The sequence below is a fragment of the Leptopilina heterotoma genome, unplaced genomic scaffold, assembly GCF_015476425.1.
Source record: "Leptopilina heterotoma isolate Lh14 unplaced genomic scaffold, ASM1547642v1 Lhet_76, whole genome shotgun sequence".
Lineage (NCBI taxonomy): Eukaryota > Metazoa > Arthropoda > Insecta > Hymenoptera > Figitidae > Leptopilina > Leptopilina heterotoma.
Window position 1 is genome coordinate 1,620,105 of NW_025111175.1, and position 24,741 is coordinate 1,644,845.

At 25.2% G+C, this 24,741-nt stretch overlaps 3 protein-coding genes across 3 annotated transcripts; 1 reads left to right on the forward strand and 2 right to left on the reverse strand.

The window, feature by feature from the left end:
* Window positions 1-243: 243 nt before the first annotated feature.
* LOC122510854 (parafibromin) lies at window positions 244-4,968 on the forward strand. Its single transcript, XM_043625796.1, has 4 exons — window positions 244-386; window positions 906-2,176; window positions 4,317-4,458; window positions 4,581-4,968. Exons 1-4 carry the CDS (start codon window positions 256-258, stop codon window positions 4,615-4,617), a joined length of 1,581 nt encoding a protein of 526 aa, XP_043481731.1. The 5' UTR covers window positions 244-255; the 3' UTR covers window positions 4,618-4,968.
* A 1,702-nt stretch (window positions 4,969-6,670) lies between these two features.
* LOC122510855 (doublesex- and mab-3-related transcription factor A2-like) lies at window positions 6,671-9,634 on the reverse strand. Its single transcript, XM_043625797.1, has 4 exons — window positions 9,384-9,634; window positions 7,770-8,024; window positions 7,236-7,550; window positions 6,671-7,135 (listed from the first exon to the last, which is right to left on the reverse strand). The coding sequence occupies exons 1-4, from the start codon at window positions 9,579-9,581 to the stop codon at window positions 6,806-6,808; spliced, it is 1,098 nt and encodes a 365-aa protein (XP_043481732.1). The 5' UTR covers window positions 9,582-9,634; the 3' UTR covers window positions 6,671-6,805.
* A 7,778-nt stretch (window positions 9,635-17,412) lies between these two features.
* On the reverse strand, window positions 17,413-24,739 carry LOC122510860 (GTP-binding protein Di-Ras2). The gene is made up of 4 exons (XM_043625799.1): window positions 23,717-24,739; window positions 23,260-23,512; window positions 18,775-18,993; window positions 17,413-18,586 (listed from the first exon to the last, which is right to left on the reverse strand). Exons 2-4 carry the CDS (start codon window positions 23,395-23,397, stop codon window positions 18,353-18,355), a joined length of 591 nt encoding a protein of 196 aa, XP_043481734.1. The 5' UTR covers window positions 23,398-23,512; window positions 23,717-24,739; the 3' UTR covers window positions 17,413-18,352.
* Window positions 24,740-24,741: the final 2 nt, after the last annotated feature.

Here is a 24,741-nt window from a genome sequence, read left to right on the forward strand (position 1 = left end):
CAACTTGATTCTGGGTTGTGGTAGACCTGGTTATTTTGAATGTGTGCAAATCGTAAATATTTTTTAATTTAAAATAATAAGAGCGAATTTAGGTAACGTTTTCGTGTTATATATTATTAGTAACATAAAAATAATTATTTTTATGTTACTTATTTTCTCTAATACGTAGAAATTAACTAATAAAAATAATTAACCGGGAAGAATAGTGCGAGAGTCTACTATTGGCAGCACTGTACAGTTTCATTTCAGTGCATCATGGCGGACCCGTTGAGTTTGTTGCGACAATACAATGTCAACAAAAAAGAAATTATTGAACGTGAAAATCAAATTATTTTCGGAGAATTCTCCTGGCCGAAAAATGTGAAAACAAATTACTTGACCTACGGGTAAGTCAGCTTTTATCTATTGCTATTATTCCATAAATTTCGCCTTCAATCTGGACGTTCACGTCAACCTTCAAACTAGATTTTCACATTTGTTTTTCATGTACAATTATTAAATTGAGAATATATTCTTATTATTTAACATTTTTCAGCAATTTTTATACTAATACTAAGTTTTTATACTAAGTTTGGACATTATTTCTTAATTTGAACATTTATTTGACATGGAAACAGACCAATATTTCTGTAGGTGCATGACAGGCGGGTTGAATTTTATTTCTAAAATAATTATTATTTGTAATTATTTGTTCTTATTTGGTGATGGTATTAATTGCATGCTTATGAAGATTTTCGATATGAAATTCATGAGGAAATAACTGAAAAATTATGAATGGTGAATTAATTTCTGCGTTTGGACAGCAAACATAACCTTAAAATTTTTTGTTTTTACAAATAATGCAATATGACGATTTTTTACTTTTCTGATTGAAAGTATTTATTTTATTGAGTATATTCTTGTAGGTCGGGTAAAGATGGAACACCGAAGGATTATTACACACTAGAGTGCCTTTTATTCTTGCTGAAACATGTCCAACTTTCTCATCCGGTTTATGTACGTCAGGCAGCCGCTGAAAACATTCCCGTTGTACGTCGTCCCGACAGAAAGGATCTCCTCGCCTATCTCAATGGCGAGACGGCAACATCAGTGGCAATCGATAAATCAGCACCACTTGAAATACCCACACAAGTTAAAAGAACTGCCGAGGATGGCCTTGAGAGTGGCTCATCGAAAAAGCCACGTTTTGAAGAGACACACGTGCAAAAAGTTAAGGAACAACTTGCAGCCCGTTTGGACGCACCAAAGGAAGCCTCCGTAACTGTTGACAATATTAAATCACTATCAGAGGCAATGTCAGTCGAGAAAATTGCCGCCATCAAAGCAAAACGTTTAGCAAAAAAACGAACGACAATTAAAGAAAATGACGATATAGGTATGGGATCAGATCTAAAAGTTATTTTAGATATGGACGTTGACGATACAAAGGATATAGTTTCTCGTGAACGACAATGGCGTACAAGGGCAACAATATTACAGAGTAGTGGTAAGGTTTTTGCAAAAAATATTCTCGCAATTTTACAGGGTATTAAGGCGCGTGAGGAGGGCAGGCAAAAGGGACCCGTTGCACCAACGCCAATGATAACACCGCGTTCAACTCCAATGAGACCATTACCACAACCAACGCAATATAATCGTTACGATCAGGAAAGATTTATTCGTCAAAAAGAGGAGACGGAGGGTTTTAAAATTGATACTATGGGTACTTATCATGGTATGACCTTAAAGTCTGTGACTGAAGGTACAAATCCATCGATTAGAAAACCACCAACTGTACCAAGTGCAACGCCAACATCGGGTTTACTGCCAACATCAGCTGCCAAATTAACGCCACAACAGGCAGCGCAAAATAAACGACCAAGCCGAACGCCTATTATTATTATTCCAAGTGCCACAACATCTTTAATTACCATGTATAATTCAAAAGATATTCTACAGGATTTGAAATTCATCACAAACGAAGAAAAGAGAACGCAAGGTTGTAAGCGTGAAACTGAAATTCTTTTGCAACGCCGAAAAGAAGGTGGTTTAACGGTTCCCTATCGGGTTGTTGATAATCCACAGAAATTAAATAATGCCGATTGGGAGCGAGTTGTGGCCGTTTTTGTCAATGGACCCGCTTGGCAGTTTAAAGGATGGCCTTTCGATGGCAATCCTGTTGAAATTTTCTCAAAAAGTGAGTATAACGAACACAGGCTTTTTTCGACTTTTTATCGACTATTTTCAAATAATACGACTTTTATCGACTTATATTAAAAAATTGCAACTTTTTCAACTTTTTATGAATTTAAATTTGCAAAACTCTGAAAATAATGTAATTCTCAAAAAGTTTAATTAAAAATCTCACAAGTGTATCTAAATTTAATAAAAATGAAAATTAGTTTCTTAAAAATATATTAAAATATTTTTAAAAAAAAGTAATTCTCAAAATTTTTTCATTCTAATTTTTAAAATTCAATTTTTTTTATTTTTTTTAAATTATACAAAACTTCTTTTTATAAATTCAAATATTTTCGAAAAATTACATTAAAATATTTATTAAAAATACTAATTCTAAGAATTATTTTATTATAATTTTTTAAGATTCAATTTAGCTTCGAACAAAGTAAATTAAAATTTTTTTAAATTTACTTTTTTAGACTTTATAAAATTTCAAAGAAATCATTTATAATTAAAATTCTTTAAAAATTTGATTTTTTATAGGTATTTTTTAAAATCTCAATTATTTTTAAAAGATTTTATCAAATTTCAATTATTTTTCAAACATTTTACCAAATTTTAATTATTTTTCAAAGATTTTACTAAATTTAAATTATTTTTCAAAGATTTTACAAAATTTCAATTATTTTTCAAAGATTTTATCAAATTTTAATTTTCTGGACATTTTTTAATTGTATATTTAATTGTAAAGCTATTGACTTTCAAAAATTATTAAAAATTAATATAAATAATTGATTTCGAAATGAAGTTTAGTTAAAAATTGTAGAAAATAATTAAAATTTTTAATAAAATTAAAATAATTAAAGTTTGGAAGGGTTATAGTTGTAATTTTAATTTTTTAAATTAATGAAAAAACCTTAGAATTAGAAAATTCAAGGTTTTAAAGATTAAATACCAATAAAAAGTAATTTAACACAATTGTTTTGAATTCAACAACTTGAAAACAAAATTTGTAAATTAAAAATATTATTTTTTGAGTAAATATTACTTTTTTCTTCTAATCGTTGATTATTAACGTTGGAAATTTCAGCAACGTATTTAATTTGTAAATTAAATTTAATATTTTTTTAATTCTTTTTGAAAAATTTTATTTAAATTTCTAAAAATAATGGAATTCAAGAAATTATTCGAAAAAATCATTAAAAATTTTATTAAAAACGATTGTTTCTTTGAAGAAAATTAATTAAAATTGTATTAAAAATAATTCCTCCGATGAATTTTATTATTTCTAAAAATAATTGAATGGTTTCGAAGAATTTTATAATTTCTAAAATAATTTAATTGTTTTGAAGAGATATAAATTCTTAAAAATACATGAACTCTTTAGATAAATTTTATTGAAAATTATTAAATTCCTGCGAAGAATTTTATTATATCTTAAAATAATTTCATTTTTGCTAAGAATTGTATCAAAATTTTTGAAAATAATTGAATTTTTACGAAGAATTTGATTATTTATTAAAATAATTTCGTTTTTTTCGAGAATTTTATTAAAATTGCATTGAAAATAATTAAATTCTTTTTGAAGAATTTTATTTATATTTTTAAAAATAATTGAATTCTTTTGAGAAATTTTGTTAAAATTTTATTGTAAATTAATTGACTTCCTGCACAAAATTTTTATTATTTCTGAAAATAATTGAATTCCTTCCTAGAATTTTGTTAAAATTTTTAAAAATAATTCAATTCTTTCGAGAAATTTAATTAAAATTTAATTGAAAATAATTCTATTCTTGAGAAGAATTTTATTAAAAATTTTGTAAATTTAATTGTTTTAAAGGATTTTTTATTAAGTTTATTAAAAATAATTCAATTCCTGCAAAAATCTAATTGCTTGATAAATATAATTTCTGAACTGTAATATAAAACGTTTTTTTTTTTTTATATTTTTTTTGATAAGATATTTATTTTTGTATCAACTAACAGTATTTCTGTATTATTTATAATTGTTAAATTCCTAATTCGATTCTTTAGCTTTTCATTATTTTGTACAAATTGCAATTATTATGATTTAAATTAAATTAATATATTAAATTCATATTTTTTTCCTTGTGATTTGCCTTTTCTTAGATGAAAATTGTTTCTTTTTTTTGCAGTCTGTGCATTTCATATAAAATATGACGAAATGAAATTGGACGCAAATGTAGGGAGATGGGCAGTAACGGTCATTGAATTGAGTCGAACAAAACGGCATTTAGACAGGGCAGCTCTCATGGTTTTCTGGGAACACTTGGACAAGTAAATAAAATTTTCCGTTTTAAAATTAGAAGTAAACGTTATTAAAACGAAAAATTATAATTAATTAGGGATATTATAGTAACATTTAAAATATTCAATAATAATAATTTATTCCTTTTCAGACACATGATAAAGAACAAACCACATCTTCGATTCTAAATATCGTCTTTCCATCGAGATAATCGAGAATTTCCAGAGGAAGCCATGTAATAATCCAGCCTCTCACATAGAGCACGAGTCGTGTCAATTCTTTGAAACGTGTGCAAAATAAATTTTATTCACAGAGAATTCGGGAGTAAAATTTCTGTTTCTGCTTTAAAATGGAGAAAGAAAAAAGTGTGTCAGTCGGATGAAAAATTGGGCAGTTAATTTGAATCTCAGTGCTCTTTCCAATCAAGTTCTCTGCCAGGAATGTATTCACATCTTGTTTGTAAAATATCTATTAATCGTAAGAGAAAAAGATTTTAAGTATCCTAAAAATTAAACTGTTATTGGTAATAATCAAAAAAATCTGTTTATTAATTCAATTTTCATTATCCTTTTTTTTATTTCTAAATTCTAAATTACAATTTTCAGTTTTTTAAATTCTAAATTATAAATTTGAAAATATTTTTGTTTTATTTTCAGAACATAGGAAAATTTTGAAACTAATTAAATTTACCTCGAAAATATTTTTCTAATTTGTTTTATTTTCAGGTCAATATGAAAAAAAATGCTTTTCATTTATTTTGATATTTTTCTTTTTTTTTTTTTGGTTTTGAGAAAATTGAAAAGAATGGAAATTTGAAAATCAAAGATTCAGAAGATAAATATTATATACGTGTAAAACAAAAGAAAAAAAGAGAAAGAAAGTTGGAAGAGAAAAATCTTTGAATGGTGTTAAGTTTCATGTGTGTTTAGAAATTCAAGACACTACACGGCGACGATAGTCATAGAATGCGCAATCGTCCCGTGGGACTTCCGTTTAGTATTTTCTTTAGCGAAAAGTAAATCAAAAGTAAACTGCCCTTCGGTTTTTTCTTGCCTCAAGGCATTGCCGAGGAATTATTTGCACGACGAATCGGATCTTCTTGATTCGATTAACTTCCTCTCTATTTCACGAGTGATGAAAATATATATGTTTTTGCTTTCACAAAACGATATTACGAAAAGTGTAACACCATCAATTTTATCTTTATATTAATTATTATATTTTCTCTATTAGATAAAAAAAATCTTCCATTATTTCTTTCTTATTTCAACACGAAAATAAATGAAAAGACAGTTTCCATTTAAATATAATTCAGTTTTATTTAAAACATTCAAATTTATTTGAATTAAAATTAAAATTAAAATTAGAAAAAAGTTTCTAAATTATTTTTCCTTTTAAAAGAAATATTAAAAAAAGGAGTAATAGTTGAAGAACTTCTAAGACTCTAGTAGAAAATATTTCAAAGAAATTTTTTGTTAATTCAATTGTTTGTGAAAAGTATTTTTTTTGCAAATAATGAAAGTGTAATTAATTTTCGAATTTAAATTGTAAACGAAAAAAGTTATAAGTGATCAGAAGGCAATTTTTTTTTTTCGTATAAAGTTCATATTTTATACAAGAAAAAAGTAGGGGAATTTTTAATAATTTCGCAGAGACTTGCGTTAAATTAATATGTTTGTAATTCCAGTTATAAATAACGCATTGTATTCTAGGAAGATATCAAATTATTACATATACAATTAAATACATGTAATGTATTAAACGCTCGATACTTTAGTTGTAAATTAATGATAATTATGTATAAATATTCTCATCATAGTGGTTAATAAATTCGAATATTTCACTATCCTAATGCTCTTTCAATACAGTAGATATCATTTTACAATAATTAGGGTTGCCACAGGTCAGGGAAATCAGGGAAAAGTCAAGGATTATTATTAAAGTACTGGAAAAAATTAAATTAATATTTGGATTCATAATTCATTTTTAGAGTCAGTAGTGAATCAGAACGTTCATTAGGGTCAGGGAAAAAGTTAAAATTTTGTCTGGGAATTAGGGAAAAACAAAATTAATTTTTTCCCCGCAACCCTGATATAATAGAATAAATTAATTAATTTTTGATTTAGAAAATTCGTTTTTTCGAAATTCATTTAAATTTCTGAGAATTATTTGCAATTAATTTTAATTTCTGATATTAATTTTTATTGATTTCTTTAACTAAATGTTGAAATAATTTTAATAATATTATTTTTCTTCAATTCTAAAAAGGTGAGTTTAATTTCATCATTTCTTTTATTAAATATACTTAAAGTTTACTGACATTTAATTTTCTTTTTCAGAAAGAATTTGTCAAAGGCGCAGATGAATTGAGACATTTTACGCAAATTTGTAGCAGAGCAAGCAATTGGGTTGAACGCAAGGAATATTTGGAATGAAAGGTGGAAGATGGAGAATACTTGGCCTTTGAGAAAATTCAGCGAATTGATGATTATATTGCAGTCCCGAGTCAAAGTAATGATTATACTGTAAATTAAGAGCAATACTCTCGCGATCAATTCGCGAGTTTCCTGATTTTCCAAAAGGGAAATTGTTTCCACAGAAGTTGGTGCTTTCAAAATTCTTCGATACCGGCTCGGATATTACGTTCAAGAGACAATAACTTTCGCCCAAATGATTCGTTGGATGCAGTGATGGCAGAGTAAAAGTCTGTAAAGAAAATATTGTAAGTAAATTTTTTTTATTTTTTCTATTATTGAATAATGAAATATATTTCAGTTTTTTTTATATTATTAATTTACAATGTCACCTTGGGTGGAGTTTTCATATCGGGATTGGAAATCTCCGGAAGACGATCGACTTTCGGCGGATGAAAAGCTGAAACACTGGGACAATGAGAATCAATAGTTGCAGATTTCTCGTTACAAGAAAAATACTCAATTGCCTTGAGGAGATCCTGTCCACATCTTTGCAATACCAATTGAAGTACAGAAAGTTTTGTATTTGGAAATAGTCGAATAAGAGTTTCCATGGATGTTTGAGACACGGCGCAATCCGTTTTCTTAACTAATTTCTCCTTCGTTTTTAGAAAGAGACCATCAGTCTTGGTTTCTTCATTCTTCTCCTGCTCGGAGGTAAAAAGAAAATTTATTTTTAAATTTCAAATTATTTATCTATTAATTAATTAATTAGTAACAAAATTTTTCAAACTGAATTTCTTTACAATATCTACTACTATTTAGGTATCGAAATAAACTATAAATAAATATTAATATTTATCTAAATAAAATATAGATATTTATTTGGAGTTTTATTTCTAAATTTGAATTTAATTTAACTTTACTTGATTTTTCAATTCAAAACTATTGTTATCTTCAGTTTCGATAGAATTTGCATTGTCCTCGGGCGTATTTTTATCATTTGATGAACATTTCGCTTCGGAATTTCCCTCTTTATTTTTTTTATTCGTATCAGGATCTGTTACTGTCATTCCAAATATTTTTCCCGGTGGTAGACGATTAATTTTCTGTCCTGTCGTCACTTTTGCCATACAAAGAGCAATTGCATCTTCGGCAGCTTGCTGTCGTTTTAGAGCGACCTTTCAATTAAGAGAAAAAAGTTAATTACTTTACACGAATTGTAATATAATTATATTTAATATTAAATATATAAATACTAAAATAGTAGTAAATAATAATAAAAATAATTTAATTTATTTCAAAAATTTTATCCTTATTTTTTTCAATAATTGAATTCTTTCTAGAAAATGTAACTAAAATTGTATTAAACATGACTTAATTCTTGGCAAGATTTTTATTAAAATTATTTAAAATAATTTAATTGTTTTAAAGAATTTATTTCAGTTAATTACAATGAATTGTAATTAATAATTTTCCTATTAAATTATATTAAAAAATTGTTTAAAAAATTTTATTACAATTTTTAAAAATAATTGAACCTGTTAGGGAAATTTTATTGAAATTATCTTGAATATAATTGAATTTTTTCCAATAGAAATTTTATTAAAATTGTATTGAAAATAATTGAACTTCTCAGAAGAATTAATTGTATTCTTTCGAAATTTTTTTTTTTAATTTTGAATCTGTAATCATTCGAAAATTGATAATGAAAATAAAATAAATATTATACGTAAATATATTTATGTATATGAAATTAATATCAATTAAATTGCTTTCAGGAGTTGCATTCAACTAAAGATACCAAAGTGCGAATATTCACTAAATATACATACACGTGTGTGTATATAATAATCAGAAACAGTTTTGAGATTTTGAGGGTTGAAGTGTTGTATGGACAAAGGATCGAGTGACTCTAATGCCTATGCAAACAGAAATGAAATACAACACTGAAGCTTAATGGATTTTGCCTTTAATGATACCAGACAAGAAGAACGATTGAGAAATGAGGAGACTGGATATGTTACATTAACAAAAATGATTTTTTTTCTTGAAACTTTCATGTGAGTGCTATTCAGAATATTTTTTTTTTGAAACAAAAATTTTGCGATTATTCTAAAATTCAAGTAGTAGCAGCGAATGTTGTACTACTCAAATTTTACAAAAAAATTATATTTTGGGAAATTACAATTTCTAAATTACTCAGAAATTTTATATCTGAAATAAATTTTATTTAATTAAGAGAGTAAATATTTTAGTGTTTAATGAATTAAATAGGTACTAAATTTGTTAATTCATACTAAAGTAGTTAAATACTGTTTAGTATTTTCTTAAATTAAATACTATTCAGTACTTGTTTAATTTAATACTATTTAGTTCTTCATTTATTTAATTGAATATTATTTAGTTTTTTTGCTTACTATTTACTAATTTCTTAAATACAAAAATACAATTTTTTACTATTATAAGAAATTATTATATTTATTTACAATTTAATTTTAATTGTTATGAAAGTAAATTCAAAAAAGGAAATCTCTCACCTGTGCTGCCATAACTCGTTGACGTTCAGCAATTAGGGAACATTTTACACAAAAACAATCGCGATAGCGACATTCCCTTTTATGACCCCTCAACCAAGATATGAGTCCATGATTTCTGCATCTTGCACATTTAGGTTTCCTTTGTTTAACACTCGAATCATCATTTTCCTCCAATTTCTTTGATTTTACACGAAGCATTGTTTTATCTTCACTTTGCGTTCTTCTATTTTTTTTAAAACCTTTTCAGTCTTTCACATTCAAACACATTTTTCTATTTTAATAATTTCTTGAATTTTTTATTTTTATTTATTAATTTTCTTTGTATTAATTTTCTTTTTGGGTAAAAATGAGGATTTTTAATGCTTGATGAAAGAATTTTTTTTAAGAAAAAACAGAGATGAGGAATTTATTTTGGTAAACAAATATTTTAATTAATTTTCTAAAAAAAATATTTGAATTTTTAAAAAAAATATTTTAACTAATTTTAATAACAGAATATTTTAATTAATTTTACTAAAAAATATTTTTATTAATTCAACTAACAAAATATAATCAATTCTAGTAGAAAATATTGTATCATTTAAAAAATAGAAAATGAAAAAGTACAAAAGTTAATTTAAATAAAAAATATTTTTTTATTTGAAAAAAAAGTGAATGAAAATGAAAAAAAAATTGTTAATTTAGATTCTTTTGAAATAAGGAAAAAAAATGTTTGTGGGGAGTTTATTTTTTAACTTTAGAGAAAAAATTGTAAATTCTTTGAAATTTGACTTTAATTTTGAATATTGTTATTTCTGTTAGGTTTGATAGATGATCACTGACTGAAGATAAAACTCTCATCGTTGAATCAAAAATTTCTTTCGGAAAATTCGGTTACAAGCTGACAAGTTTCAATTGGTTGCTCCCCTAGTAACCATACTTTATCTCTGTTGAGAAGAAATCCTTCACTGGACCACCCTTACGCTTCGATTGGTTCAACTTTGTTTACCTTCTCCGCCTCGCTGTTCACATTGTCGGTTTAGTTTAAACAAATACACAAGTGCCACTGAAAAAAAAATAAGAACAATTATATTACAGTTCATGTGAATTTAAATTCAAAGAAATTAGAAATTTCATTTACATTCTATTTTTAATAATAATAATTAATATAAAAAAGAAATAAGAGTAAAAAATACGTTTCTTTTAATAGTATAAAAAAAATTTCCAAAAATTACTGCAAAAATTGTATGAAAAATTATTACAAGAATAAAAAATACTTTTTTTATTTTTTAAAAAATAGAAGAAAAATATTCTGCAAAAGTTTACTGCAAAATAATATTTGAAAGAAATTTTTCATTGAATTTTTTCAATTTTCTATCGATTAAAATTCAAATATCTTAAATTTACATGCCATAAATATCTTTTTTGAAAACAAATTAATTAATTAAAACAAACAGAGGTAAAAAACTAAATATTTCTAAAAAAATAAAAGCAATAACAAAAAGGGGATTTAAAGTTTAAAAAAGACTCTGAATACGTTTTTTTCTTCGTTTATTAATGAAAAATCAAATCGAGTGCCAATTATAGGTACAATATCAATTACTAGAACAATTGTTATGTACTTCAATAATTTTTTTTTGTTCTTTTTTTATTATTTGATATTACAAAACATTTTCTCTAATTTAACAATCAGTAATAATTTTTAAAATCTACTTCACTTTACAGTAAAGAAGAAAATGTTTTCTTTTTCGCAATAAAAGAAAAGAAAAACAAATTTGCTATTCATAGAATATGAAAAATTGTTTAACTGACTCGCTTTTTGTTTTGCTTTTCATTATTATTTTTTTTTTCTTTTTAGAATTATGATGTACGACTTTGAAAATTTCAATCCGTTACATTAAATATATTCGTTGGTAGCATTTTTTTTTAATATTAATTATTTAACTCTGCGCTGACATTTATCTCTGTTAAAAATTTCTATATTCGTGTGATATGCAAATTCATTGTCTCACTAAGTGAAAAATTCTACAATGCCTTTATATTCATTTTCTTTTTTGTAATATTAAAAAATATTTCTATTGCAATATAGATATATATGTATATATATAAATTGATATAATATAATCTCAATATATATTTTTTTATATTTCGTGGTTTTTGAATACAGAAATTTTTAACTGGAATAAACATTTATTTTCGTCAAGTACTTTTTTTAAATTGTTTTTTTTCATTTGACAAAGAATTGGGATTCGTAATACAGTATAAATGTAAATATAAGCGAATAAAATTATCAGTAAATATAAAATTGCATTTTAGATATATGATATATTTAAAATAACTTCTTTTTTCATTCGTGTTCAAATATATTTAAAGAATGAAATTACCTTTTTAAATATCTAAGCAATTTTTTACTTTTTTCCGGGGATATTTAAAAAATACAAAATATTTGGTAAAAAAATTTGTTTCCTAATTTTTAAAAATTAATATGTAAAAAAAATATCCCAGGAATCGTGAGACATTTTCTTTGACGAATTCCATTTTTTTTCTGTTTTTTTTTATCTTTTTAATTTCCTGACAATATAATGTATATATATATTTATTTATGAAAAATGTATATATCGTTTGAGTAAAATTTATGAAATTTAAAAATCGAAATTCATTATCAAGCGATAGTTAAACTCGGCCTATTAAAAAGACAAATATATTTTATATATCATAATAAACGTATAATCACGCAACGATTTTTTTTTTGTGCATACGATTATTGTGCTCACAGTAATAATTAGTTGGCTCGTTGAGAAACTTACAAACTTATTTATAAATATAAATTTAAAACAATTATGTCCGTTTTTCTTGAACTTTTCATTTTTTTAATTAATTAATTTTTAAAAGCACCTCCCGCCAGGAATTTTCATCAAATTTGTCGGCAGAAAAAATTTATTTTTGATGGCATAAATTCGTTATCGACAACGATTCAAATGGGAATCGATGAAGAAACGAATTTTTACTAATTTCATTTTTTCTTTTTTTTGTTCTCTAATACACAATTACCACGATTCATTTCCTTATCACCGATTGGCCCCAAAAAACGAAAGATTACCTTTCCTTTCATTCTTTCAACTGTACAACTTTCTCACTTTTTTTTCTCGTCGATCCTAGAATTTTTTTTTTTTATTTTGCGATTTGGCTCGTTCGATGCGATGAAGATATGTATTACTCGATTGAAATTCAGTTGTTTTTGTTGTCCCTCAGTAAACATTTTTGTTAACTATTACAATATATTAAAAATTCATTCAAATTATTTTTTTTATATAGTTATAATAATTAGTGTAAAAATTATCATTTTGATAATATTAATTAATATAATTGTAAAATTCGGAAAGAATTCTATATTGAGACAATTTTCTTTTAATGCGAACTCGGTGAGTTGCAGTAACAAAACGTAGAATTTTTTTTTTAAATATAACAAATTCCTTTGTGTCTTCGAGTGTTTGATTTCTTTTTTCTTTTTCATCAAGCTAAAAATGTCGAATACAATTTCTTTTTTCCAAGTAACAGTTAAATATTACAAGTATTGTAACTATTTTCACTAGGCAAAGTTTGGCAATGGAAATAATTTGGAGCTGTGTTTTCTTTTCGACAATAAAAAAAATATTCTTTCGTTTGTAGAAAAAATTGTTAATTATAAAAAAAAAAATTTCCAAAATTTGCGTTTTTTTTAACATTTCGAAAATTTGTTTCTAAAAATATTTTTCTTCGCAATATTAAAAAAACGCATTGTTTTTAATTTTATTATCTATTAATAAATAATAATTATCTCTTAATTCAAATTGTTAATATTGAATAAAACTAAGAGAATTAAATATTAAGAAAAAGTAAATAAAATTAATTTAATCGACGACGGAGAAAAGTGAAAATAATTTCACTCAATTGAATTTCGATTGAAGGAGAGAGAAAAAAACACAGCTCCAAGACATTTATCGACCCAGTTATAGTGTGCAGTTTTATCTCTTTGATAGTGTCTCTCGGGAAGACACGTTCCAGTTTCAGGTAACCCTCTAGAATCCCATGGGAAACGCTCGCACTTAGACTATAAAGTTAAAAGTACAAACTATAAGAATTCTCAATACATGTATAATGTATAATATTGTTGTATACTATATAATCAAAAAACAGGTACTTAAGTTAAGAGGAACGAGTGCTCCGATTTTTTTTCGTCCAGATAAAAAGTCTTAGATCATCGCGTCTTCATTTTTCTTTGATAAATAATTTATACAATGTAAAAGTGATTTTTCTTTCTCTAGATAATTTTTGTGCCTTTGAAAACAAAATTCAAACTTATAATTCGCATAGAATTTTTTTTTCTTTTTTGCATAAACTTAGAAGTATTCATGAGAATCCATGTGGGTACCTTTCCATTAATTTCATTTTCTTCAGACTCTCGTTTGTTGGAAATGAAAGTATTTAGAAAAAATAATTCCCATTTGAAAAAATAATTCACGTTTTAAAAAATAATTCACATTAGAATGAATGATTCACATTAAAATGAAAAATTAAAGCCTCGTAGTAATTTAATACGGAAATATTCAGTAATTAATTAGAAATCAGCTTTCTAGATTTTTTCAATTTCTTCTAAATCTTTTTTATAATTTTTCTTTTTCGTAATTGTCTATTTAGAAAAAAATTTTCTTCTTTGAAATTCGAAAACAAATGTTTGAATTGGTACCTATTTTCCAAATGTGTGACATTTTTTAAATTACGTATTTTTTTCACTAAATAAATCATCGTTCGATTCATCTTCAACCTCTTCACAAGTCTTTACATTGCCGTTAGGAAACAAAAATTTCAATTTTTCCGCCAATATAAATAATTTATTACTAATTATTTTAATTCAATAATTTGAAATGCAGAAAAATTCTTCAATTTTTTAATTCATTCAATTATTTATTTTATTACAAAATTATATCAATAAAAATTCGTCTGATTAAAAAATCTTTAATTCATTCAATTATTTTTTAATTTATTATAAAATTATTCCAATCCAATAAAAATTTCTTTAAATTATTAAAATTCTCGCAATAATTAGGATTTTAAAATTAATTTTTTAATTTTATTAAATTATTTCACTGTAAAAAGAATTTTTTTTTTAATTTATAAAAATTTGTTTAATTCGTCATTAAAGTATTTTAATAGAAGATGAAAATTATTTTCATTATGAAAGTTGTTTAAAATTAGTTCAATGTAATAAAAATTTATATTTTCAATTAAATTTTTCGCCCGCGTCTTGAATTAAAACTCAAAGGACAATGATCGTAATTAAAAATTTTGATTAGACAATTATTCTCGATGTCGCTCATCGTAATTAATTCGTTGTTCATTTAGCATTCGGTAAAAGACGATAATTTGTGTATTACTTTCATTTCCCCCCCGTGATCAAAATTCTTGATTAGAATCATTTTTTTTCCATTAATTTTTTAAAATAGTCTCGATATTTTTTTTATTTTAGGCCAAAACTAAATTATTGAAAAAGCAAAAGAAGATTGTGAGAGGTCAAAGAGATCGGTATTCTTTTTTTTTGGCAAATGCCACAATTTTACAACTACGGCTACTTAAGAATGAGATTAAAAATTTCTTTTTTTGGACGTTAACGCTATAAAATCGATCGCACATTACTTCTAAAAACGTCCACTACTGTTTTTCATATTTTTTTTTGTTTCTCTTTTAAATACATTTTTCTTGCGAATTTTGTGAGACTCGTTATACATTTACGTACATTTTTGCAAAAATTTTAATAATGATTTTTTTTTTGCCCCTCGTGTACGTTTGGACTACAACACATTTATTCTGATCGCGACGATATTTATTTTAAAACTTCTAATAGCATCGTTTACAAAAATCTTAAAACTATTCAACAAAAACCAATCTCATAACAGTTCATACATTTTTTTTTCTCTCATTATTTTCTTCCTCTACTCGCAATATTTCACAATATTTTTCATGCTCTTTTGCACTGATTCGTCGTTCGCTCTATCGCATTTTGCACTTTCCTTCTCGAATAAAAAATTACAACGACCTTCAAGTTTTCAATGTGTGTAGGAGAAGAAAGGGCTCTTCTACCTACTGACCTAAACATAAACTAACAATGAATTAATTACCCACTTTTCTCAAGAGGGTGGAGATTTATTTAAAAAAATTTTAAGGTCACATAATATGAGAATTAAAAGGAAAAAAGTATTTTTATTTTCACTTGAAAATTGCTTTCAATCAAGAAATTTGTAAAAAGAAAATTTTTTATTGTTTTCAAATCAAAATTTCATAGAGAAAATTAGGAAAATCGAAATATTTATTTTTAATGAAATTATGAAATTTCATTTTTTTTTATTTAGAGATAATAAAAATTTACTAGTTTAGATAATAAAATTTGTTCGTTTAGATAATAAAATGATATATTCGTATATAATTTACAACATACCAGACTTTATATTTGAAAAAATATCCAAAAGTTTAAAAACTTTTGGAACTTGTTCCCTAGTTAGTGAAAATATTTCGAGTTCAGTCTTATTAAAACATTTTTTAAACAATATAATCGACAAGGAAAGAAATTATTCTCGATTACTTTGTAATTTTTTATGAAGATAAAAATTAAAAATACCGAATTAAAATTCAGCGCGACATAAATTTATCAATCTGAGAAGTATTTCCTTCCGCATGTTTTCTTCAAAACAGTCTTTAACTCAATAAGTACATTTTTAATACTTGAAATTCAATTGATTTTAATTACAAAAATTTAACTTTTCGTAATTTGTTACTTTTGATTACAAAAAATAAAATAAAAATGTACGAATACATTAATTAATTAATTAGTACTTAAACTACTTTCTTTATATCAACATCTATAAATTTTTTTTTCGACACAATCTAAAAATAATCAATTCTCCACGTACCTAATTTCACAACCTTCAATTTTTATAATTAATAATTATTATATTGAATTCTATAAATCCCTTAAGAATTTTAATAAATATTGTAGTCTATTAAATATTATTGCCTAGAATTTTACAATTCTTAATCAATATATTCTTGAATTATAATTAATAATTTAATTCTTCTTTTATCGATTCTCCATGAAATTTTAAAAAATTTCCGCTTTGTTTTCTTGAATTTTGTTTGCAAGTTTTATTATTGAAAACCTTTTCTTAATTTCATTACTTCTTTTAATTTTATTACTTTTTTTAATTTAATTTTTTTTTACTTCCATTATTATGAAGAAAAGTCTTTATAATAAAGATTTTCAGAGAAAAATAATAATGATTTTGCTCAAAAATTCTTGATCAAATACAATTTTTTTTCGAGTGGAAATATTATAAGCGATTATTAAAAAATTTCAATAATAATAATAATAATAAAAAAATGAGAAGAGAAATATTCTTCGTTTCGTTGTTATTATTAGCCAGATAACAATAATAATTCCTATCTTACAGTCTACATTGAAAATTGTATTTTCATTTAACAATATTATTTCATATTTTTAGTGTCAGAGAGAGAAAGAGAAGTTAATAAATATTATATGTTTGTGTATAAACAATATATTCGTCTTGTTTTTTTCATATTTAAAATACACATGCAAATATCGAACTTTGGTTGATCTTTGAAAATCGGAAATTTGTCTTTATTTATTTTTTACGTAAATAGACTTCTTTAGAAGCGAATTGAAAATCTTGCAAAAAAAAAAAAATATATTAAAAATATTCTATGCACTGTAATATTATATTATCTATCCAAGATTAAATTGTTTTGTCATACAATTTTTAATCAAATTTTATTTAAAAAAGCCGAAAAATCCAATTTTTTAATCGTTGAAAAAATGATCTATTTTATATATTAAATACAAATGGAAAATAATTAAATAATAATTTTAATAATAATTTGAATAAAATAATAAATTAGTTTATTATTATAATTATTTTTATTATTAATAATTAATAATAATAATATCGATCACTCTGAGTGATAAATTCGTAATTTTACTAATTTTATTATTATTATTATTATTATTATTATTATTATTATTATTATTATTATTATTATCGTTATTATTTTGTTATTATTAAAATTATAAGCATTTTTTAAAATTATTAATAGTACAAAAGTGATTAAAATGGAAATTACAAAAAACTCCTGTCGAAAAATTTGCGAAAAGCGAAATTTAAGATTTTTTTTCTATTTTCGTTATTAAAATATTGTTTTTTTTTATTAAGTGAGCGAACGACGAAATTTGTAGCCATTCTGTGCATTTTTATAGGGAGATTGCCTGATCACGTCGATACTCCTTTAGGTTTTAACTGAACTTCTTTTAAACACCTATAGGAGTAAAAATTACGACGTATTTGAATATTATAATAAAGCGATAATTAATAACAAGAACAAGATTATTGGCCAATTACAAATAACATTTTTTCTTTACTTCTCTTTTCTTTTTTTTTAACTTTTTTGTAATCGAACAACTATCTCTTTCGTGTCAACTATTTTCTTATAATTCTAAATTGGGAAAATTTTTCTGGTCTATTTAAGATTTTACGAATAGGAAAGAGTCTTCTTAATTCTCTTCTTTTTCATTGGAAATTTAGGTCGTCAGTTTTTAAATAATTCTTTCTCTTTCCTCACAATTAAAACATTGTACATGATAAATTTATAATTTACAAAAAACGACCCCCTGTTTATTTTATAATTTGTCGTCGTCAAACCGATCGACGAATTTCATTTTAATCGGATACTAGAAAATTTCACTACTTATGAATAAAAAATTAGAAAATGAAATAACTTCGTTTCTTAATTATTTTTTCCTGTATTTTTCGAATTTAGATCTAAATTTCCCAATTAAATCTTTTTCCTTTTTTTTTAGAAATTTTTTCGTTTTGTTGAATAAATTTTGATAGAAATGGAAAATTTCCTTTTTTTTTGGATAAAATTTGTGTTTTGTAAAATAAAAATTACATGACGACACACTTTTCTTTAAAGCTGATTGCATTACTGCTTTGTACCGGTTGCAACGAAACTGATCGATTCTTTTCAAGTGTCAATAAATCTCGGAAAAGTGTATTTACGTTATGATTCGTTTTCGCAGATGTCTCCAGAAAACCACAACCCCAATTTGCTGCCTCCGCTGCTCCTTCGCTCAACGAAACCTCTCTCACGGAAGGACTCTCATCACACTTGTTTCCCACCTGGATTAAAAGGCAAAAAAAAAAAAATTAATTACATGACAATTTTGAATCTATATTTTTTAATTGCATTTTTAAAATTATATATTTAACATTCAATTATTTTTTTTAATATTATTTTCTTTAATTTTAATTTTCTAACTCTTTCCTAAAAAAAATTAAATTCTTTCTATTTTCTTTTCAGTTCTTACCAACATTATCGGAATTTGTGAAATATCTTGTCCTTTGAGCTCACGAATAACGGCCCAAATTGGTCGTAGTTCCTCGAGGCTTTGCCGGGAGCAAACGGAATAGACCAGGATGAAGGCATGTCCTTTGCTTATGGAAAGTCTCTGCATTGCAGGAAACTGATGAGACCCCGTTGTGTCCGTAATTTGAAGCGTGCAAATATTTTTGTTGCAGCTAATCACCTAGAAATCATGCCGCATTTTCAATTTTTTTTTTTTTGCTTCTGAAAATCTTTTTTTAAATGGCACACTTCGCATCACGAACACAGCAGAGGATCCCACAAGTTCCCTTATTATTTTTCTCTCTCTTTTTTTCCATCTCTCTCACTCTTTTTTCTCTCAACCCCCTTTTTCTCTGCAATAGATGCTAGACATGTGACATTCTGCCACTTTAGCTCTCTTTAACTCTAAGGAGGTTTATCGTCCAATGAATTATTCAAGACGAAAAACCTCATATTGCACTTAGAGAAAGATTTACTTGGGTCAACTATATTTTATACCGTCTTCTGAATATAAATAAACTCTGATTGCATAATCATGGAGAAAATCTTTTCTTCTCTCTGAAAATTTCTCATCAATCGCAATAAAATTTTAGACAATTTTAATAGAAATTCTATTCTATTTCTATAAATAAATAAATAAATAAATAAACAAAATAGACAATAGAAGAAAAAGAGATGAAAAAACAGAATCGAAATCGTGAATTAAATAGAATAAAAATTTCTATTGCGTTAATTAACATTAGAAGTGAAATTTGCTTCGGGAAAAAATTAATTTGATGGGAAAAAGTAAAATTAATTAACACAATATTTAGAAATTGAGATTAAGAACAATATTATCGGAGAGGGAAAAAAACAGTAAAAATCAGACAATATTTATTTTTAATTACAACTCGAAAGGATTCTCACGGTCTATAAATAATTTCAACTGATTGATTATTCCAAGTTTATATTACTAGCTTTTAATAAAAAATATTCAGCTTCTTTTAGAAGTTCAAGTTTTCCTAATTTAGCTAATCTGCAAGGTGAACTTTCTTCTATCTTTAAATAGAATTTTTTAATTTAAATTCACTTCAATTAATGATAAATATTTTCCCAGTGAATATACATAAAAAAATAATTACCCCCTCTAAAAATTATATTATAATTTAATGACAATCAGAAGAAATTAATTTTAATTTATTATTATTATTTATTTATTTAATTTTAATTTCATTTTCATTTGATTTAATTTGTTTTAATTTGATTTAATTTAATTTTCGTTTAATTTAATTTAGTTTTCGTTTAATTTAATTTAATTTTCGTACAATTGAATTTAATTTTCGTTTAATTAAATTTAATTTTTCACTCCATAATTATAATTAAAGCATTAGTAGAGTTTACTCTACTTTTAAAAAAAAATTAATGCTCCTTCATTCTTATTAAAAAAAAAAGAATGAAGAAAAAAAATTCTTTTTTATCGAATAAAAATCAGATATTCTGTCGACAATAAAGCACTTCACTGAGGATAAAAGTGGAAGACTGGATTTTAACGATATCCATCTTTATTAGAAGCTCTCTGGCGATCAATCCCTCGGCAATCTCACTTCCTGAATCCTAAACCACCGCAAGAATCTTTTAAGTATAAACAGGGTGAATATCTATTTTACCAAAATTACAGATGAAAATGTTTTTCTACTTTCTATTTAATCTTTATGTAAAACTAATGTCTTTTTTGAGTGTTTGTGTGAGAAAGAAATCTATTTTTTGTGGGAAAATAAACATCTTCTTTTCGGAGAGTAAAAAACATCTTTTTTTTGGGTGATAAAAAATTTTCGATTCAATAAAAGAAAGAAAAATGAAGGAAAATTTATTTATTTAGAGATTTTTTTCTCTTTCCCTCCCCCTAGAAGTTTGAAAAAAGAGAAGAAATTGTTTGAAAATTTAATTAAATTAAAAACTATTTCATTGAAAATTTTCTCTCTTCTAAGGAAAAGAGAAATCTTTCGTGAAAATTGAAATTACGGAAGGGGATTGCAGACTAACTCTTGAACTTCATTCCACAATTACACTAATGAATAAAGGAAACCAAGAGAGTGTTCTCCGACTTGTTTGCATGTTTCCTGATGTGAGCGAACAAAGAAAAGTAAGATGAAAAACGAAGGAAATCAAAAAAATATATTTCGCTGCATTGTTTTTTTAAATTCATAGAGAAATAATAATAATAGGAATAAAAATTACTACTACTATTATTATTATTATCATTATCTTTTACTATTCTTATTTTTATTCTTATTATTATTATTTTATTCTGTTATCCAGAAATTATTAGCAATTAAGGAAATTATAATTATGCTGGATCATGTAAACAAATTGAAATAAGAAATAATTGTCGTGGAAAATTTTTTTTTTACAAATTGCTTTATAATTTCGTTAAAGTCAACTAATTTATGACGATGACAAAATTGCATTTCAGTGTGAGTTATGAAATTAACACGCCAAGTTCACTCACAGTATTTTCCATGGAAACTCGAATATGATCTTCCTATATCCATACATAATTCTGCTTTTGACGACAAACTTAATATTACAACCTTTGCAACATTAATAATTAACTTAAAGAAGCAAGTGTAAAATGTGTCAATGAGCCAGAAAGATAATTTTATGGATGAGTGAAAAGAGCTTATTGTCGACATAAAATTAATAGCAACATTTAATGCAAAATTATTGTTTCTTTACTTGTTATTTATTTCTTATTTTTTTATTATGTTATTCATTTCTTATTATTTTTTTTGTAAAATTCGAAGCAAAAATGTTCTTTAATATTGAGGAGCGTAAAAAAATTTCTGTTCCTTAATCTTAATTAAAAACATTAATTTCACCGTTACAACAAAATTTACCAAAGTATTAAACAAATTAAACAAAAAAGGACATTACGAAATTAAATATTTTAAGAGAACTTGAAAAAATATTTCTCCAACTGAAAGCGAAATTTAATTATTAAAGCGAAATTGAAGTTTCTCTCAGTGACATAAAAATAAATTAAAAGGAAACTTTTTAACATCCAAGTTTCAAATAAATTTCAGATGAAACTTGAATTAATATAGATTCGATTTTCTTTTCTCTTTGATTTTCTTTAAATAATAAAAAGAAGAAAAGAAAAGATAAAAATTCCCGTTAATGATTAAATTATCAAAAGGAAAATTAACAAATTTGACAAAAAATTGACACAAAAAAAGGGGTTTGAAAGAAAGAATTTGCGAAAAAAAGAGAATTTTCATTTAAAATTATTTTCCCCAGTTATTATAGTGACGAAACAATAGCAATTTTAGTGTTGACAAATGCTTTATACCCGAGAATATAATATGCAAACACGAGACAGATATGTGACACAATGAACCAGATCAACGATTAAATCTTCGTTTATGACTCTCTCCCGTTGTTTCAAGTTTGGAAATGTCAAAGCTGTTAGAAGATCACAAAATTGAACCCGCAAAACTAACTAAAATTACTTAAAGCAAATTTGTCAAAGATAAATAAGTTTCAAATTAATTTCGACTAATTTAGTTGGAAATTAATTAGTCTAAATTTGCAATTTCGTCACTATAAACACTAAGATTCAAATTTAATTGAAAGTAGAAATAATTTTTAATTTTAATTTAAATTTTTTTATATCAACTGAATTTTATAACTAATAATAATTTCAAGAATTGTTAATTTCAATTTTTTTTATTATCTACTTTCAACTGAATTTTATAATTAATAGTCATTTCAAGAATTTATAACTAATAATCGTTCATTTCAATCATTTTTTCACTAAATTTACAACTAATAATAAAGTTGAAATTAATAATAAAACTGAAACTAATAATAAAATTTAACTTGTTGAAATTAATAGTAATTATAATTTTGAAACTAATTCTAAATAAATTACTTTTTGCGAATTATAAATAAACTTCTGAATAATAGTTTTCTATTTTCAATTTTTCTATATTAGCATTTTATGTAGAATATAAAATTCTAAATATATTATTGAATAAAATTATTAATTTATTGAATACAATAAATTTATATCCTATTTCTATGATAGAATCTTGGACAATAATTTAATTAGTTTCATCAACATTTTTTATGAAATAGTTTCATTAAAAAAATAAAGAAGATTAAGAATTATTATTAGTTACAAAAGGTTGAAAAAATAAATGATTAACCAACGACTTTGAATATTGAGGGAAAATTAATTTCTCTTGCTTTCTTTAAACATTGAAAGAAACGTTTGTTAATAAATTAATATCCTATTTTCAAAGTTTCGAATGAAAATGAAAAATAATTTATCAAGGCGAGGTAAAAAGCCTTAGTATAATGAGGCTGTGTGAAAAGAAAATGCATAACAAAGTAGTTTAACTAGAACGTCTAAATTGAAAACACTGTATATTGAGGAATTTAGTCGTTAAATATTTATTCTACATACTTGTCTATAAGTGTCCTCAATTGTTGGTATATAGGATTCCCGAAAAGTGCCTTTCACGAAGCGTAAAACCAAGGAACTCTTCCCAACACCTCCAGCACCAAAGACAACGACCCGGTAGTCGTTACTCTGTTCCGGCATCCTGACATCTGCTGCCGCAATTGTAATAGCTGGCCCGTTAAAAAACGGGCACTTGATTTTCCTTTTAAAACACGAATTCTCAACAATAACCTCCTCTCCAAACTCTCAGTCCTTCCTAGAATTATTTAATATTCTTTATTATTATTTAATATTCAAATTTTTTTTTTCAAAAACATTTTTTTAAAAACGTTTTTAAAAATATTTTTTCAAAAATTAAAAAGCTTTTTCTTCAAAATATTTTCAATTTTAGATAATCATTAGTCCTTGCGATAAATAATGGAGAAAACTTTGCTAATTTCGAGAGTAAAAATAAAACCACCTTCATGAACTGACGTCTGCTCGATCAACGAGTGATATGATCCAAAAACAGTGGGCGCGATCCATCTATACGACCTTAGGACATCCGTTGATTTATCATCAAGATGAATCCAGAAGGTATGAAAAAACAAGGACTCAGACTCTTTTTCTCACAGTTTTTAAATTTTTTTATGTATATACTTTTCCCTTTTTCCAGGAAGACTATTTTTGTTTCTTTGGCTTCAATTTCTTATTTTTCTCTCTTTTATTTTGTTTTAATATTTGAAAATGTTCCCGAAAAGTTTTGTTTCCACGCTAGAGATATCTCTCACTTCACGTCGCGAATGTTACATAGTTGAAACACTCTCTCACGGGGTAGCTGCAACTTTTGCGGCGTGAACTTTGATTAATTCGGGTGAAAACGAGGCGCGCACACCCACTGCACCGGACGAGATCATTTCACTGTATGAGTGGGTAGGTGCGCACTAAACCAAAAGTACTTTCCATGGCGAAAAATCAATAGAAAAGGGTGGCTGGCACATGCACGCCTCCGCCGTCGACGCATTTCTCGTATGATATCAAACACACGTTTTTTCCCCCCAAGAAAAAGAGTCCACAATAAATCCCACGCATCGTCGTCGTCGTCGTCGTCATCATCATCATCGTTGAATCATTTCCATTTACTTAGGGTGTTAATTTGAAAATAAACTTTCCTTCTTCTATATTATCAGTTCTCCTGCTTCAAATATTAATTATCTATACACTAGAAAAATTCGGTGTTAAATATATTCTCATGTATTTTAAATTCTATACTTCGAAAATTAAGAAACAAATTATTCTCCCTTTATCAGTTCTTAATTACTTTTATTTTTTACTTCAATGAGTAGGCAAGTTCAAGTTATTGAGATTGAATTTTAATTACAAAAAATAAACTCTCGAGAGTAATATTTTTTTTCTCCCCATGTTCTCATAACATTCATCAATCAAAAGCCATTAACAGTGAAGACAGAATCCATTTCGAATCATTTGATATTATTATCAGATAAA

Coding starts and splice junctions, on each gene's coding strand:
- LOC122510855 (XM_043625797.1), bottom strand. CDS start 9,581: ATGCTTCGTGTAAAATCAAAGAAATTGGAGGAAAATGATGATTCGAGT. Junction 8,025..9,383: donor AACGAGTTATGGCAGCACAG/GTGAGAGATTTC, acceptor CTTAATTGAAAG/GTCGCTCTAAAACGACAGCA. Junction 7,551..7,769: donor GTTTTGAATTGAAAAATCAA/GTAAAGTTAAAT, acceptor ACCTCCGAGCAG/GAGAAGAATGAAGAAACCAA.
- LOC122510860 (XM_043625799.1), bottom strand. CDS start 23,397: ATGCCGGAACAGAGTAACGACTACCGGGTCGTTGTCTTTGGTGCTGGA. Junction 18,994..23,259: donor TTGAGGACACTTATAGACAA/GTATGTAGAATA, acceptor CATGATTTCTAG/GTGATTAGCTGCAACAAAAA. Junction 18,587..18,774: donor CACAAATTCCGATAATGTTG/GTAAGAACTGAA, acceptor CTTTTAATCCAG/GTGGGAAACAAGTGTGATGA.
- LOC122510854 (XM_043625796.1), top strand. CDS start 256: ATGGCGGACCCGTTGAGTTTGTTGCGACAATACAATGTCAACAAAAAA. Junction 2,177..4,316: donor TGTTGAAATTTTCTCAAAAA/GTGAGTATAACG, acceptor TTTTTTTTGCAG/TCTGTGCATTTCATATAAAA. Junction 4,459..4,580: donor TTCTGGGAACACTTGGACAA/GTAAATAAAATT, acceptor ATTCCTTTTCAG/ACACATGATAAAGAACAAAC.